The 17403-nt window shown below is 46.7% G+C and overlaps 1 protein-coding gene across 1 annotated transcript; it reads right to left on the minus strand.

Annotated features, from left to right (window-relative positions):
- Positions 1-707: 707 nt before the first annotated feature.
- On the minus strand, positions 708-14704 carry Psmc1 (proteasome 26S subunit, ATPase 1). The gene is made up of 11 exons (XM_048449429.3): positions 14627-14704; positions 11277-11330; positions 10421-10517; positions 9052-9176; positions 8407-8592; positions 8109-8237; positions 7184-7280; positions 4608-4797; positions 3728-3879; positions 2758-2912; positions 708-1050 (listed from the first exon to the last, which is right to left on the minus strand). The coding sequence occupies exons 1-11, from the start codon at positions 14627-14629 to the stop codon at positions 916-918; spliced, it is 1323 nt and encodes a 440-aa protein (XP_048305386.1). The 5' UTR covers positions 14630-14704; the 3' UTR covers positions 708-915.
- Between the last annotated feature and the right edge of the window lie 2699 nt (positions 14705-17403).

Genomic DNA, 17403 nt, shown 5'->3' on the forward strand with positions numbered 1-17403 from the left:
CCACATTAACATAGCTTTTACTAGTCAAAGACTACTGGTCTTGTGGCTCTGTCTGAGGCACTGGCTTTGGAGACATGAAGTGGGGGCCAGGGCTGTGGTAGCCAATAAGCTTCCCTAGTGCAGGATCCCCGCCTCTCGTGCGGGGAGCTACAGGTGTGCAGCCAGTCCTTGCTGATGCTGACGACTTCTGTCAACCTGACAGATGCTAGAATCATTTGGAAGATACAACTTCAACCAAGGAAATGCCTCCCCCTCCATCAGACTGGACTACAAACCTGCTGGGTATTTTCTTCCTTCCTTTTTTTTTTTTTTTTTTCCCCCAAGACAGGGTTTCTCTGCGTAGCTTTGGAACCTGTCCTGGAATTCACTCTGTAGACCAGGCTGGCCTCAAACTCGCAGAGATCCACCTGTCTCTGCTTCCGAAGTTCTGGGAGGACATTTGTGCCACCACTGCCTGGCATGGGCATTTTCTTCATAAACAATTTATGTGGGAGGGCCCAGCCCACAATGAGTGGTGCCATCCCTAGGCAGGTGGTCCTGGGTGTATGAGCAAGCAGACTGGATGAGCCAAGGAGCAGCCTCTTCCAGGGCTTGCTTCAGGTCCTGTCTCCAGGTTCCTGACTTGCCATCATGGACTGTAAGCTTGAGATGAAATAAACTCTGCCCCCACCCCCAGGTTGTTTTGGTCATGGTCTTCAGCACAGCAGTAGAAAGCAAACCAGACAACCCTTTATTGAGAGCAGAGAGCACAACACGATGACCGCAGACGGAGACGCCTGATGGGTACCCTGCACAGCATCCTTCAAGACAGGTTGTCTACTAGCAAACTCACTGGGAAATGGATTCCTTGGGCAGCTTCCCATCCTCCCAGGGGTACGGGGAACTCACTAACTTCCCTGAAGGAACTGTGGGTCACTAGAGATACAGCCCCTCAGGGGTGCCTTCTTGTTTTTTATAAAGAACGTTCTCTTTAGATTTTTTGAAGTCTTCATTTGTAACTTTCATCCTGCGTTCCCGCAGGGCCATCAGGCCAGCTTCTGTACAGATTGCCTGAAAGAAAAAAGAGTATGAGCCGGGCATGGTGGGGCATGCAAGGCCTTAATCCCAGGTCAGTCTGATCTACAGAGTTCAGGATAGTCAGGGCTACACAGAGAAACCCTGTCTCAAAAAACCAAACTAAACTAAACCACGTCAAAAAAGAACAGTATGTGCAGCCTGAAATGCTTATTTTTATCTTTTGGAATTCAGAGACATATTTTGAAATAAAGTAAAAGACAGACTAAACACAAGTTGCTCATTTGGGAACAGGTTATTTTTTTTAAATGTCTCATGCATCATAATTTCTGAAAGAATCCAAGATGTATAAACTGGGAAGATTTTAAGGGAATCAACTGGCCCAGGGACCTGGGGTTCTGAGCTGTGGCTCAGGTTCTGACAGCTGTTGTGGTTTGGTAAATTCTTGTAGCTTCACTTTCATTACAGGTAGTTCTAGGAGGTGGAAAAAGTGATACGCCAAAGGCAGGGAGTAGCGTGTGTGTCTATTTCATTTACTTACAGTTGAAACACATCCCCATTAGATACATTGGTGAACAGTAATCATGCTAATGTGTTTTCTTGCCAAAAGTCAAACAAGAGCCCTTGTAACACATGCATTAAAACACTGGGCACTGGGGAGGTGGCTCAGGAGTTAAGAGTGTATGTTGCTCTCGCAGAGGACCGAGTCTGGTAGCCACTTTGGGCCCACGACTATCTGTAACTCAGCTCACCGTACCCTGATGCCCTTCTGTAGCCTCTGCAGGTACCTATGCTCCTGTGCACATTCCTCCCCCACATGATTAAAAACTTAAAAAACAAAACAACCCCCCCCCAATTCCTAAACAAACAAACTAGCAAAGTGAGAATTCCACAATCCTGGCACTGAAAGTTGTTGTGGAAATGGCCATCAGATTATTTACTTTACATGGTTCAACCAAAAAGTGGCTATGTATGAGGATAGGAAAGGTCAGCCATTTAAATTTAGGTGGCGGGCATGTAGGCATACACATACTGGTGTCACAACTTTTCTGAATGCTTGAAAATTTTTAAGAAAAGAAGTTCATGTAGTACAATTAAAAAGTATTTTTTTAATGAAAAAAAAAACCCTATTAAACTAAGCTATTTACCCTACTTTTGCAGGACTGATGCTAATGACCTCAGTGCAGGCACTGGCCCACAAAAGCACCCTGTGTGTCTCTTCTACCTAACCAAGGCACCCACAGAGGAGCCCACTCTGCTCCCACATTCATTGCTCAAAGGCCTTGATAGAATTGGGCAGCAGGAAAACTGCTATTAACTCATATTTACAACAAAATCAAAAGGTAAAATCAAATAGTCCATCAATACAAGGTGGGAGTAAGAACACAATGTGGGGGACCCTCTGCAGCTCTGGGGTGACCTTTCCCAGCATGCACTTCCCTGATAGGACTAAAGAAGTCTCACTTAAAAGATCAGGTCACTCAGGCCCGGTACAGTGAGTGGGTGATAAACTTAATGTTAGTGACTGATCCTTGTGGGTTCACAGGGGTGGGGTTATTTACTTCATGGAGTAATGTATTAAAATGGCTTCTAATAAAAAGCAGATCTTCCATCTGGATGTAGTATTAAACCCACAAACGGCTGTGATAGTAAAATCCACATATTGGCCTAACTGCCACCCCTAGAATCTGCAGTCTTTCCTAACAGGCCAATTCCCAGAGGCAAGCCCACCCAGGTACTCACCTTAATGTCGGCCCCAGAGAGGTCATCCTTTGCCATGATCAAGTCATCCAAGGTTACGTCATCAGCCAGTGTCATCCTGCTTGTGTGAATCTGAAAGATCCGCTTCTTGGTCTTCTCGTCAGGCAGGGGGAACTCGATCTTCCTGTCAATGCGGCCTGCAGGTACAGAGCTTTCAGTCGCTTCCATCCAGACCCAGACTTGGCTCCCATCAGGCCTCAGCCCACCCCCACGGGCGTCAGGTGAGTGATATCCTAACATTTACTCCTATGCTTCGTGAACATCTGTATCTGAACTCACCCCACTTGAACCCCCTGATTTGCTACCTTCAGGAATAAACATAGGGACATCTTGAATGACATCAGTGACCTACCTTAGAAACATCACAAATGATAACAGCATTTATGGCTTCCAGCGCCATCTGAATGTAAAGACTAAACCATGGCCCAGGACTCTTTTCTTTAAGGATGAAAGCAAGTGCTTGAGGCTAGAAATTCTGAGTCTGGGAAGGAGAAAACTAACAGTACAAACCTAGACTGCGAAGGGCCAAGCTGCAGAGCGTCACCCTCCTAGCCAGGATCTCCAGGACAGATTTGAACTCGTATGTGCGTGTGGAAAGGACTTCAGGACCTACCACCTTGTTTGCTGAGATCAGGGTCCCTCACTTGGAGCTTGCCAAAAGCAGTTTACTAGGCAAGGAAGCTGGCCAGTGAGCCCACTATCTGTCTCCACCTCCTCAGTGTGGGGGGTCACAGTTGCAAACCACCCACCCACCTTTATATGTGCATTCTGCAGATTAAATTCAGGCCCTCCTGCTGATAGGCATTTTTCTGATTAGGCCATCTCTCCAATCAAGGAGACATGTTTTTAGTAAATTATGGTGCACTATGGTATAACACCCCCCCACCAAGCACATTTCAATCACAAACCCATTAATTTTACACAAGGAAAAAAAAAAACAGGAAAATTTGACCTGGTCTGATAAGTGCTGGATCCAAAGTTTCTATTCGGTTTGTGGCCATGATAACTTTTACATCTCCCCTCGAATCAAATCCATCCAGCTGGTTCAGCAGCTCCAACATTGTTCGCTGAATTTCTCTCTCACCTCCAGAGTTTGAATCATATCTTTGGAAAAAAGAGAATTGAAGACCCAGCCATTCTGTTACAAGAACAGGTACAGCAAACATGCAGCATGAAACTCAACGTTCTTTTCTCGGCCCAAGGCCACTCCCTATCACTCTGGCAAAACAGTATCAGCATCCATGCTTTGGTCAAGACTTGCTTCTAAAGTTTACATCTAACAATGGCCACTGCAATGGATTAGTGATTAATGCCTTCTAAAGGGCTAGCGGGAGCTGGCATAGGCCCCTTTTCTCCACTGTTCTGTTGGATGTTGGAAGATCCCGGACAGAAGCAACCCTGAGCAGACACTGATGCTAGATCCTGGTTTTAGACGTCACGGCCCAGAACAGAGGGGAGACAAATTTTTGCCTTTTTACCCCCCGCCATGGTGTTTTGTTTGCAGCAGCACAGATGAAGACGCTTTTCAACTATTACAGATCACGAAACTGCACAGCAACTCTGTGCCTCAACTGACACCATTTTTTCTGTCTCCAGGTTGGCCCAACCTACTAACTGGAGGGCAAGGACTACCATCATTATAGCAAGTCCCTGGAGTCTGAATGGCCCTGGCTCCATCCAAGTGCTATGACATGATGGTTTCCAGCCATCGTGGGTGTTTAGGCCCATGGAGGTCAGAGAGCAAAGTATACAGAGGCCATGCACAGCAGGGACTCGCTCCACAGGAAGGCCTATCACTGTTTAGCTCACAAACAGTTCAAGGGTGAGTTTACCTTTTGGTCCCAATGGCATCGATTTCATCAATAAACACAATGGATGGTGCATGTTCTTCAGCAACTCGGAACAGCTCCCGAACGAGCTTGGGCCCGTCGCCTAGGTACTTCTGAATAAGCTCTGAGCCAACCACTCTCAAGAAAGTGGCTGAGGTTTGGTTAGCTACGGCTTTGGCCAGTAACGTTTTACCTATTTTAGAAAAGAGTAGAGCAAAGGAGAAAGCCATGTAACTGTTGCTAAGAACCCTCACTCACACCCCCAGCAGCTGTCTGGTGCTCTGCTCTCCCAATCTAACTATATACTGTGACTACTTTGAACTCTCCTGAAAGTCATGATCATGTCAGCAAATACCTTATACTTGGTTATTTTTTTCACATTTAAACTGTGTGTGTTGTGCGTGTGTGGAGCATATGCCACCGACCACATGTAGAGGAGAAGACAGCTTTGCAGAGGCCATCCCTTCTTCCACCTTCCCATGGGTTCTGATGATCAAACTCAGGCTGCCAGGCTTGTGCAGCAGGAACCTTTATCACTGAGCCGTTTCTGTGCCCTACTCGGTTATTTGTAGACTACTAAAACAGTGGCTCACCATGGGTCACACACTGGCTGTCCTGCATAGCAGATGTTTACATTATGATTCATAACAGTAGCAAAATTAAAGATATGACATAGGAACAAAATAGTTTTATGGCTGGGGGTCATCACAACATGAGGAACTGCACTAGGATCGCAGCACTAAGAAAGTTGAGAGCCATGGCCCTAAACAATCACGGTAATTACCTACAGAAAGAACAGCTCTGCACTCGCAATACAACAACCTGGGTTTTTTTTTATGAAAGGCAGCTTTTTCCTGGGTCCCTTCTAAGTTGTATATAAATTTAACACAACCAGATATGGTGGTAAAGGTCTAGAATCTGGCATTTGGGAGGTAGAGGCAGGAGGATTAGAAGCTGAATGTCATCCTGAGCTATACAGTGACTTCAAAGCCAGCTTGGCCTTTATGAAGCTCTATGTCAAAACTAATAAACGAATAAACAAAAAAACTTGACCCATCCAACCCAGTATTAAAGACCAAATAAACTCTGATGAAATCATCTGGGAAATACTCTGGGAATCCTAGGCCTGACCCTAGGACACAAAACAGCTTCCAGCACAGGCCACAGGGCCCATTACCAGCAAGGCGGTACTGGGGGAGCTTGTGAGTGGCCAAAATACTGGAAGACCAGTCAATGGAGCCCACAGACGTGAGCTGGGGAAGCTCAGGAGACTTCTCAGTCTGTGGTATGTCTTTCCCAAGGAGGGGGGCAGGGGACAGGTCCTCTCATGGATTTCAAATAGTGTTCCCAGTGTTTCTGGTCCCTGCTATTTTTCTTTCAGGACACACACACACACACACACACACACACACACACACACACACAAAACAAATGAGTTCTCAACCTTGGTTGACCGTGTACACTGAATCTACTTTGGGAGCTCTAAGCAATGTGGGTCCCAGCTCCCAAGACCAGTCACCAGAGTGCTCAATTCAAGGCTTTTAGAGCTGTTAAGACCGTGGCCTTTTGAAAGTGAGTGAGGAGGGCTGGCTGTTGGCTCAGGGTGCTGAGGCAGAATTGGTACCCTTAAGCTGCTGGAAAATGACTGAGGGCCAGGCTTTGTGACAACATGTGGTAATGACGCTCTCCTTGGTCATGGGGAGAATGGCGGGTGAGAAGTCCTAGGAGGCCAAACAGGACAGTACAGACAGGGTAGGGCCTTTCGAGAGGATGAGATCTTAGTGTCCAGAAGCAGCCAAGGAAACCTGCCAGGTTACAGGGAATCACCGAACCCCTCCACCTCCCCGGCCTGCCCACTCATGACCACAGTGTCCACATCTCACCATTACATGCTGGTGGATCAGGGTTCTGCACTGCAGCTGCAGCCCTGCACCAGCTCAATGCTCTGTGGCCCTGGACTCAACTCCAGCCTCTCTGTAGCTTTACTTTGTCATGAGATGAAGCAAAGTGGTGTCTTGTAGCTTCAGGCTTCTGGGGAAGGGACTTCTCAGTCCCTTGGTAGTTGTTTACACGGGTCAGTTAGAACTCAACGCCAGTTCTCTCAACAAATGACCACTTTTGCTCTAATGTGCAGAGAGTAACCAACTGCTAAGTATTGGTCTCCACAGCTTAGGACAACTAACTGCAATGAATTAAATGTGTATGCATGCTTATCATCATCCAACAAAAACTTACTAGCACTACAGCACTAGTATACATAGACCTGATCCAAACAGCATGGAATAACTGAGCGCCATCTCCACTGCGGGTCTGATGTTTGGCCATGTTCCAAATCAATGTGTGCATGCCTTTGAGGCCGGGACGAGCACGCTCAATCAAGGCTGAGAACTTGTTTACGTTGTGTGTAACGGGTGGTATTGGTTTGCTGGCCAGAACCTGTGGTATTTTGCATGCTAAGCACTATGTTTCACCTCTCCCTCCCACCCAGCCAGAGTTAAACTAAGGAACTGTAGTGTTGTCTATCTCGCCAGTGCTGCTGGAGATACAGTGATGTGTCTAGAGCGTCTAGCATGGCATACCTGTTCCTGGCGGACCATAGAGAATGACCCCCTTAGGGGGCTTTATTCCCATCTCCTCATAATACTCAGGATGGGTAAGAGGAAGCTCCACAGATTCCTAAAGAGAAGAAACATTTGGTAAAAATTAAAGTCTAAATGAAGTTATTAGCATGATTTGACATGAAAATAACTTGCTTTTCACAAAAATAATGAGGGACTCCCCTCTTCTGAAAGGAACTACACTTGACTGCCACTTGAGCTAGGCATGCTGAAAAGGACATGCATCTCACTTAAGTTTCTTATTGTCTCCCTTTCTGAGCCATGCTGTTTCCATTTTTCTTTTCCAGAAGTTAGCCTTAAGCATCATTTAAGTCATTCCGGAGCAAAGTTAAGACTGAAGAAAGTTAAAACTCACCCTTTCTGATTAAACTAGATTAAAAGCTAGAACCCGGAAAGACATCCCAACGGCTGTTCCCACCTACGGTATTACATTATGTGCTCAGCTCAGCTATCTGAGAGGTCAGCAGTGGACATCTGTGTAGCCCTGACTGACCTCCCTAGGGAAAGCAAACAGAGAGCTGGCCCACAGTCACGGAATAACCACCTCTCCCCAGGTTCCAAGACCACAGAGGCACAGGATTATGTCCTAGGTGCCAGTACCTATGAGAGTCTGTGTAAGTACAGACACCTCTATACAACAGCACATGTCAGCACACCTAGAACATCACACTCTCACAAAACAACACTAAATATGCAAAGTGTTACAATGCTGCAGGACTATCAGTTTACTGTGACGTCAGTTCCTAACAGTACAGAACTCACAGACTCACAGCTGAAATGAGTCAATAAAGAAAAACAAATATGCGAAACAACTCCAAAGCATCCTAGACATGACAGCTAGAAGAAACCAAGAAGTCTGGAAACCCGGAGCTGGTCCCTGCCATACCTTAATTTCCTGGATTTGGTTGTCCAGGCCCCCAATATCTGCATAGGTCTCCTGAGGGGCCTTTTCCACCTTCATCACTGTGACCAGGGGATCTGTGTCATCCATTAGCACCCCTATCACAGCATGCACCTGCAAAGGATCAAGGCGCAACGTGATCGTGAGGTCCCTTTACCCTGTTTATGACAAGCAGTATCAGTTACACTATCTTTCTCTCCTGGTGATCTACTTCTGGGACAAACAGCCAGGTCTAAAAGGAAGAACATACTCTTCTGGGTTTCCTTAAAGACCAGCAACTCACCTTGTGGTTGAGCAGGACTGAACAGCCTGGCTCCAGCAGATCCTTGTCCACAAATGACAGGATGCTGACGTAGTGTTCTGAGCCCACCGATGTGGACACAATGGCGTGATTATCATCAATGATCTCTTCCAAGGTTCCTACAGACATGGGAGTACCCCTGAGATCGTCCACTTTCGATCTTTCCTCCTACATAGTGAACCAGGAGGGAAAAGCACATTAGCTCTTAGAGCAGATGGTCCGTTTGTCTGCTAGTCACAAAGCAGCAAAGCCTGCTTCTGCATGGATTCATTCCTGTTCTGTGAATGTGCATCTGAGTGTGCAGAGACCACAGACCTTGCTGTGTGCACACACATGGCCCCAGAGGGCTCTGGGTGGTTCTCTAGCCTCTGCTGCCTAGCTTGCTGTAGGGTGCCAGGACTACAGATGCTGCTTCTCCTGGACTTTTGCCTCTTCAAGGGTAACCTGTTTTCCAGGGTGCGCAGCCAGTGCTCTTACCTGCTGTGCCACCTCCCTGGCCCAGAGCAACTGATGCTTTTAAAAGCTAGCCAGTAAGAGGCCTGCCTGCCTGGTCAACTACGTGAATCCTGGCTGCGTGAATCCCACTCACATGGTAAAGAAGACGGTCGTGGAAACTTCTTCACTCACCTCTTGCTTTTCTTCCAAAGGTTTCATCTGCTCCTGATTTCTGATGAACTCTTCCTCCATGAGAAGATAATCTTTTATTCTCTCTAACTTCAGCAGCTTCAGGCGGCACTGAGTGTGAGGCGTTACTGGAATTAAAACATAGGGCTTAATTTAAGGAGCCTAAAAATTTACAACCAAGTTTTACTTTATGCTCATCAGAAAGCCAGTAAGGACCTGAAGTGCAGGGCTGGCAGCATGGCTCAGTGGTTAGAGTGCTCACTGCTAAGCCTGAGGACCTGACTCTATCCCTCAGACTCACAGTGGAAGGACAGAACTGAGTCCTGTCAGCTGTGCTGTGACCTCCACATGCTCACAACTGCATCTGAATGTGCATGCACACACACATACACACACTCTGTGATAAAGGAGCTGAAAAGATGGCTAGCAGTTAGGAGCATCTGTTGCTTTCCCAGAGGACCTGGGTTCAGTTCTGAGTGTCCATATGGCAGCTCACACAGTGCTTGGCACACACACAGAGTGCACATATACACAGGCACGCAAAACACTCATACACACAAATCTTAAAAAAAGAAAAAACCCAAACTAATAAAGAGTAAACTTAAGTTCAGACATGACCCAAATTTCTATATTGTAATACTTCATTTTACAGAATGAAAATGTTTCTGGGACTGGATTTGTAATTTAAACTGTATTTAAATTGTGGGGCACAGTTAATCCCAGTCCCCAGGAAGCTAAGGCAAGGGGATCATGAACCTAAGGACAGCCTGGACAGCACAACAGACAGGGCCATTAGAATAGAGGCACTTGCTGTGCAAGCCCAATGACCTCCGTTCCATCCCCAGAAAAGTGACAGGAGAGAACCAACTCCCAAAAGTTGTCCTCTGATCTTTACACGCACACTGCAGCATGTGTGTGCCCCCTGTAAAATAATAAAAATCAACAAAGCAACAAATGATTTACATTTTTAATACCTCCGTGGGGCTGGCTATTTAAAGACAATGAATGGAATTTCTTTCTTTTATTTTTTGAAAAAAGGTCTCTATGTAGCCCTGGCTGGTCTGGACCTCAGTGACCTATCCACTTGTCTGTGCCTCCTGAGTGCTGAGATTAAAGGCATGTACCACAGTGCACTGTGAATGGGATCTCTTAGCATATGACAAACTCATGTAATATTGCATTTTAAGAAAAAAATATAACTTCTACACCAATGTAGTAGAAGGCTCCACATGAGCTAAGTAGAGCAGGGTCAAGAAGCCCGTGCTGATGCTTCAGTCTCCCGACACTTCATGCCCCCCCCCCCCCCACGTTCCACGCTACATGCAGAGTAGCTTCCTGGGCTGGGAAGAGAGCAGAGGAACAAGGTCATTACCCAGTGGCAGTTTGCTGGCAGCATCTGGTCCCTTTGTTTTCTTCTTCTTTTTCCCCACTCTAGTTGGGACAGGAGGTTCATATTTCTTTTTCTTATCCTTGAGTTTTTAGAAGAATAGGAAAAAGAAGTCACATGGAAATCATAAAATGCACACTACCATCTATTTCTAGGGGTAAAAATGTTTCCATCTTTTAGGATATTTAAAATAATTGTCCTTTTTATTAATACTTAAAAAAATTAAATTATATTAAATTAAATTATATTATTTCCCCCTTCTCTTTCATCCCTCCAATCCCTGTCAACCCCACACTTAAACTGATGGCCTCTTCAATTACTGTGACATACATGACTACAACCCGCTGACTCTGTAAAATCACTGTCTTTTAAAAAGCAGATCCACATTCCTGCACTCCAAGATATAGCTGCACTGAGCAAATGTAATCTCCTTAGAGAGATGGCAGTGACTCAGAAGTTTTCCAGTAAGTAGAGAGATCAGCACTGAGTTACTTGCCTGAAGTCTGAGTACGGTGAGGCCCTTCTCACACCCAGTCTGTTGCACACGCAGGTGAGGCCCTTTTCTCATACTCAGCCTGTTACACACTCAGGTGAGGCCCTTCTCACACTCAGGCAATTTACTGTAAACCTTCCACGATGTTCACACTTTAGAAATCATTACCTCAGGCTAATACGCTTCTCAAAAACAGGAAGCAGCTGATCCATTTGTATTCTGGGTTACTGAAATAACACCACATCACTTTGATTTTTAAAGTTTGTGGCTCTAGAAAGAACTCACTGAGACCTAATGGTGGCTTCCACAGCGTGATCAGATCACGTAAGTATCTTGCTTCTTATTTACCTTGTCATCCTTCTTGCCACCCCCAGGACCATGGCCACCACTCTGACTTTGACCCTGTTTAGAAAAAAAGAGAAGAAAATAGAAATTCAGAATACAATCACTTCATAAGAACACCCTACTGCTACTATGATTCTAAAACACAGCACTTCCCATTGTGACACTTGGAAGCCCATGTGCCTTGCAGCCCAGGTATGCCCTCAGTGTGGAGAGATTCTGCAAATAACCCAACTCTCAGAACCAAGAACCACTCTATGATGTGGCTGTCACTAGGGAGGCTGAACCAGGACATCCTCTAATATAAACTCCACCTCAGACTCCAGGGAAGCTGTCGCACATACTCCGCAGTCACTTATCTCCCCAGAAGACTTTCCACAGCAACTACCGTGCTCCGGTCACGACAGCCTGGCTCCTACACAAGTTTCTCTTCCCCACCTGAAAAGCTCTCACCTGAAGGTGTTACTTAACGTATGAAAAGCTCACTGGGATTTCTGATTTGAAAACTGCTTAACACAGGGCAATGACTCAAACTGAGGTACTTTAAATATCTTTGTAGAAATATCTTGTTCAGTGCACGTGTGGGTGCATGTGTGCATGCCAGAGGACACATGTGGAAGCCAGAGGACAACTTGTGGGTCCTAGAGATAAAACTCCAGTTGTCAGGCTTGACGCCAAATGCCATCCCATCAGCCCAATGATGGTGTTTTAAAGATGAGTAACAATGAAGCTACTGACCAGAGAAGCCATTCAGGCCCCAGCCAACCCCAGGCAGGCACCGCTAACTAATAAACTGGCAGTTTCATTATCAAGACACAGGGTTACTGAGCAGAATTAATGCCAAACATATCCCACCACACTCAAGGTTCTTAAATCTTTGTGTTTTACTCTGAATGTAGTTAAGGGCTGAAAAGAGATTCTGGGAGACAGTTCTGCTGAAATAGGATGTACAAGTTCGAGCCTTTAACATTTCCTTGCTTTCTAGGGAACTTTGCTCATGACTGGGCAACCAGCGCCTGGAAGGTGTCTATTATGGGCCCAACTCTGTGCTAGCTATTTTTCCTTCACGGCCATTAATTCAACACAATCTCAACATAGGTCCAAGCCTGAAAACGTGGCCTGTGGAATTTGAATTCTGGCCCCATCACTACAGACTATGTGGCTGTGGTTAAGTCAGGTTTCTCCACTGAGCTTTGGTGTCCTTAAGTGGATGACACTAGCTCCTTCCCCCTACTGCTGAAGATGAATACAGCAAATATGGCCTTAGCACTTCTATGAATTAAAGTTCTAGCGATAGACTACTGTGCCAGGAGTCTAACCAACACTGTGGCTTCACGGGTGTTGGTTCAAAGCCAACCTGGTTGCATTCCTCACACTCTGTCTCTCTCTCTACCCCATCCCCATTCTCTTCCAGTTCATGCCTTCTTATGTGGCCTTCAGCCTCCCAAGAGAGAGTTAGTACCCTTGAAAATAATCAGTTTGTTGAGGAATATTGTTCTGAGGTATTTTGTTTATGTTGCATTTGTTTAACTCTGTGAAGCTGTGTTACTCTGCCTGTCTAAAACACCCAATGATCTAATAAAGAGCTGAATGGCCATTAGCGAGGCAGGAGAGAGAAATAGGAGGGGCTGGCAGGCAGAGAGGATTAATATGAGGAGAAATCTGGGTGAGAGAGAGATCTGGGAAAGAGCGAGCAAACAGGAGGACTTCAGGGGCCAGCCACTTGGCTACACAGCCAGCCACGGAGTAAGAAGAAAAGAAAAGGTATACAGGAATGGAGAAACATAAAAGCCCCGAGGCCAAAGACAGATGGGGCAATTTAAGTTAAGAACAGCTGGAAAGCAAACAAACTAACTAAAACAAAACAAAAAATGCAAGCTAAGGCTGGGAAGACATTCAGAACTAAGAATAAGTGCCCGAGTGCGATTTATTTGGGAGCTAGGTGATGGGCCCCCCAAAAGCCCATAAAAGCAAAAACAACCGACAACAATCAGCTAATCTGTCAGTCCTCCTCAAAGGCATCAGTTGCTCTGTAATGTCCTTAGCTCAGCATGACTAGCCTTCGTCTACTTGGCTACACAGCAGCAGTCCCAGGTTCACCTCAAACCTTTCCAGTCTGGCTCCAGCGGATGACATTTTCCTCACCTCCAGGACATCTTACATGTCTCTCAGTCTCAAAGAAGAGCTACACCTTTAATAAAGCTCAGCTAAAATATGCTGGGCAGAGCGCTAAGCATTCTTGGAATATTATCTCATTTGATTTTAGGAAGATTTCTTAAAAGTGTGTGTGTGTGTGTGTGTGTGTGTGTGGTGACCTGGCATACCAGAAGATGGTGTTAGACTTCCTGGAGTTGGGGTTACTGGCGGTTGTGAGCATCCTGGCACGGGTTCTGGGAGCAGAACCTGGTCCTCTGGAAGTGCAGCAAGTGCTCTTAACCCCTTCTCCTTATAAAGAGACCAAGGTCCAGAGAGGTTAAAGGACTTACATATTGTCACAAAGCTTGTTAGATAGAAAGGCAGAAATCACACTAGGGTGTTTCTTAACTGCTCTAGAAAAGACGGGATCTGTCTTCCACCAATGGCCACTTGACTGCACTTCAGTTTCCTCACTAAAACGGGGATATTAATAATTACCTTCGGGGTTGTTCTAAGAAATAAGAACTACGGAAAAATGTCCGTCGCACGTTCAGAATACTTTCCAGGACCTTTGTGTGTTCAGATCTTGCAGCTCAGGCTGACCTCAAGGCTGTCTCAAGTTCTTGGCATTTTCTGCTCCTTCTGCCCGGCCCCTGCTTCCCTCAGATATTAGCACGGACTACTCCCCTACTCCCTCAATCTAGGCCTCTACTCAGATTTCACACCCTCGGGGGTCCTTCGCTGACACCCAACAAAAACAGCCACTTCTCACAACACAGCTCACACCGCTGGCTGGCCCTGCCCTGCCCGATCCTGCTCTCCGACGTGTTTACTGTCTCCCTCCTCTAGAATGGAAGCGCCATGGAGGCGGCGACGTCGTCAACCGTGCTTCCCCGTTACCCTCACTGCCTAGACCGGACTCCGGGTCGACAAGCCAAACGGGAGAGCGCCGAGTTGTCGGCGGATTAATTCGACGCTGGTTTCGGGGTTCAGTCACTGTCACCCGGCGTCGGCCAGGCTGCCCCGCTCGGCTCCCAGCAGGTCAGTCCCCGGGATTCCGCGAGGCGCCGTCCGTTCCGCCCGTGTCCGCCAGGGATCACGAACCGCTCCGCCCCGCCCCACGTCCCTCCGTCCGCCGTGGGGCCCAAGCGTGGGCCGCGTCGTCTCGTCCTCCCGCTTTCGGTGCCCGCGACAACCGGTCGAAACCCTTAGTCACTCACCATCTTTCCCCAGTCGTCTGAGCGGCCACCGCCGGAAGTGCATCCACCAAAAACGACCCCGTCAGAAGCGGAAGTGACTAAGGAAAACTACGGAAGCCTATAAGTACCAACTCCTTCGCAGGCGCAGTTGCGCGCGAAGGGCTGGTCCCAGTTTGGTACAGAGATTGGTTAAACACTTGTGGACCGAACTTGAAAATAGTTTACTTGAGGGAATTCTAAGTAGCTACTGTTGGGCTATTGTCAGTAACTTAAGACAATGATCTTGGCTGTCAAAAAATTAGAGCAATTTGAAAATTAAAAAAAAATATGCAAAAATTATAACCGGAAAGAAGTTTTGGCCCCAAGAACTGGAATGATAAAGTTGATGTGTACACAACATTTAAGTTCTTTTGTTTCTGGAATTTGCCAAATCTCCTGAAAATGCTGAAGTTATCTAAACTTGAGAGATATCTGCCCCCCCTCCCCCACAAGTGACGATGACTCTGGCAAATACTGTGTTAAAATTACCTTTGAGGGACTGGAGAGATGGCTCAGCAGTGGTAAGCAGGGGACACAGGTGGCAGCTGACAACCCTCTGTAACTCCAGTGCCGTGGGATCTGTCGCCCCTGTCTGGCCGCATCATGCACTGCAGGCACATGGTGCTTGTAATAAATGCAGGCAAACACTCATAAATCTTTAAAAACATTAAAAAAATTATTCATCTATCAGTATTGGGAACGTTTATTATTGATGTATCCATGGTGACATCATGAAAATGTCAACTACCCTTTCTACTTCCAGAAATTTCCATTAACAGGTACCCAAGACTGTGCATTGTGTGATTGCAGCCAAAAACAAAACAAAGTCTTTAAGCCACCAAGAGCATGAACTGAGAGCATTTAGAAAACTGTCTTCAAGACTAAGTCCTAAGAGACCAGGGTGTTTTATAATGAAAATTTTCAGAGGAGAAACACATGCCCCCCCCCCGAACATAATGTTTTTACTAATTGTTTAGGAATTTCATACATGAATCCTGATCACATTTGAGTTCCATTCCTCCCAGGTCTACCCTCCCACCCTTGTGCGCCCCCCCCCCCCCCGCAAAACACACCTCGTCAAATTTGTGTTGCCTGCATACGCATCAGAGCATGGTCAAACTCCCAGTGGCCGGCTCCTTAAAGAACACTGAGTCCTTCCGCAGCACTGCCAGAGCCAGCAGCTGTGAAGGGCTCCACTTCAGCATCTTTATCACAATTTTTAAAGACTCTCTTCAAAAGCCACATATCCGGACTGGAGAAACACGATCTTGACACTATTCCTGCACTGGCTACCAAGAACAAAGCAGGCCATTGGGGCTGGAGAGGTGGCTCAAGGGTTAGGGGCACCTGCTGCTCTTGCGAGGTTAGTCCTAACATTCATAGTGGGGTGGCTCACGGCTTCCTGTAACTCCAATTCCAGCGGATCCCGTGCCTTCTTTGGACATCGAGGGGACCTGCAAGCATGTGGTATGTAAAATAGTTAAACATTTTTAAAAAGAGATTGAGGACACTGAAAATGGACAGAGTCCCAGTGAGACTGAGGAGGGACACCCACCCGGCTTGGGACCCTGGTCAGGTGTTAAGCATTGCTATTAATTAGTGCTATTAGTATTAATGAAAAGCTCTTTAAGTTCTTAATGTAAGTGTTCCTTATGCTCTTTTTCCTAAATGAGGAGAGAGTTTGGGGGAGAGGAAATCTGACTTCCTGATTAGCAGCCATTGAACTCTGTCCTGGTGTCCTGGCTGCTTTGAACCAAAGGACTGTTAGCCAAAGAGCCAGCATCTTGGGTGTTTTGAATACCCCACACAGACACCTTGAGAAAATGATACACAATTACAGTTGATTGCCTTGGTTGTTTCAAACACTCTGTACCGGGCTTTTTGCTATTACCTCTATGAACTCCAGATGACCCTGCAATCACGTCTACCTAGGCCAGTTGGGGCTCATTTCCCCTGATGGTCTAGCGGAGGGATTGCTGTTAAGAGGGATGTTAAAGAGGCAAGATGATTGGTGCAAACACAAGTCTTCATCAGCACACGAGGTGTATTCTGCTGACCGAATCTCCTTCTCTGCCTATGCAAACCGGCTGTTCCAAGCTTGCTCACTGAGTTGACCGGTCGACCCTCCCTGTGCTGCTGCCCAGGATGTGGTAACATTAGACTCAATAAAAGGCTTCCTTTGAGTGGTCTTTTCTTGCCTGCTTTAGTGGTAAAGGAAGGAAGTTAAATGTACCCTTGAGGGGCTGGAGACGAACTGGTAACACAAAGAAAGAACAGTAGAGACAGCAGAGTTGTGGTGATGGCAAAGGCAGAGAACCCACAGTGGCAGCCACGGCTTAGATCCTGCCGTTGACAGTTGAGCAATCGGTAGGTGGCGACTGAATAGTTTGACAACAACCAGAGCTGGATGAAGAGTGATGTGAACAGAGACGCAAGGAGTGGAGAGCTGAGGCTGTGACAGGCTTGCCGGGACAGTGAAGGGAGGCTACAGCTACTGGTGGCTAGGAGAATTCCAGAGAGCTGTCACGTGCTCAGGGCCAAAGGTCTCAGATACCCCAGCTTTAAGAGTGGCTGGTGTTAAGTACTAAGGGACCCTGGTTTCTGAGGTCTACACCAGAGCTGTACTAACATGGGATGCTGTCAGCTGCTGAGCCCCAGTATGCAGGCTCACGTGGATGTTGCCACGCCAGCTGCAGCCAAAGGTTGTGGGGTTCCTGATGTCCCCAGTATACAAGAGCTATCTATGATGCTGGTGGAGC

This window comes from Myodes glareolus, chromosome 11, assembly GCF_982192425.1.
Source record: "Myodes glareolus chromosome 11, mMyoGla1.1, whole genome shotgun sequence".
Taxonomy (NCBI): domain Eukaryota; kingdom Metazoa; phylum Chordata; class Mammalia; order Rodentia; family Cricetidae; genus Myodes; species Myodes glareolus.

What these genes read in the sequence shown, in the direction of transcription:
- Psmc1 (XM_048449429.3), bottom strand. An exon ending in CAGTCCTGCTCAACCACAAG is followed by an intron (nt 8,238 to 8,406) that starts GTGAGTTGCTGG and finishes GATCCTTTGCAG; the next exon opens with GTGCATGCTGTGATAGGGGT. An exon ending in GATGCCATTGGGACCAAAAG is followed by an intron (nt 3,880 to 4,607) that starts GTAAACTCACCC and finishes TTTTTTCCAAAG; the next exon opens with ATATGATTCAAACTCTGGAG.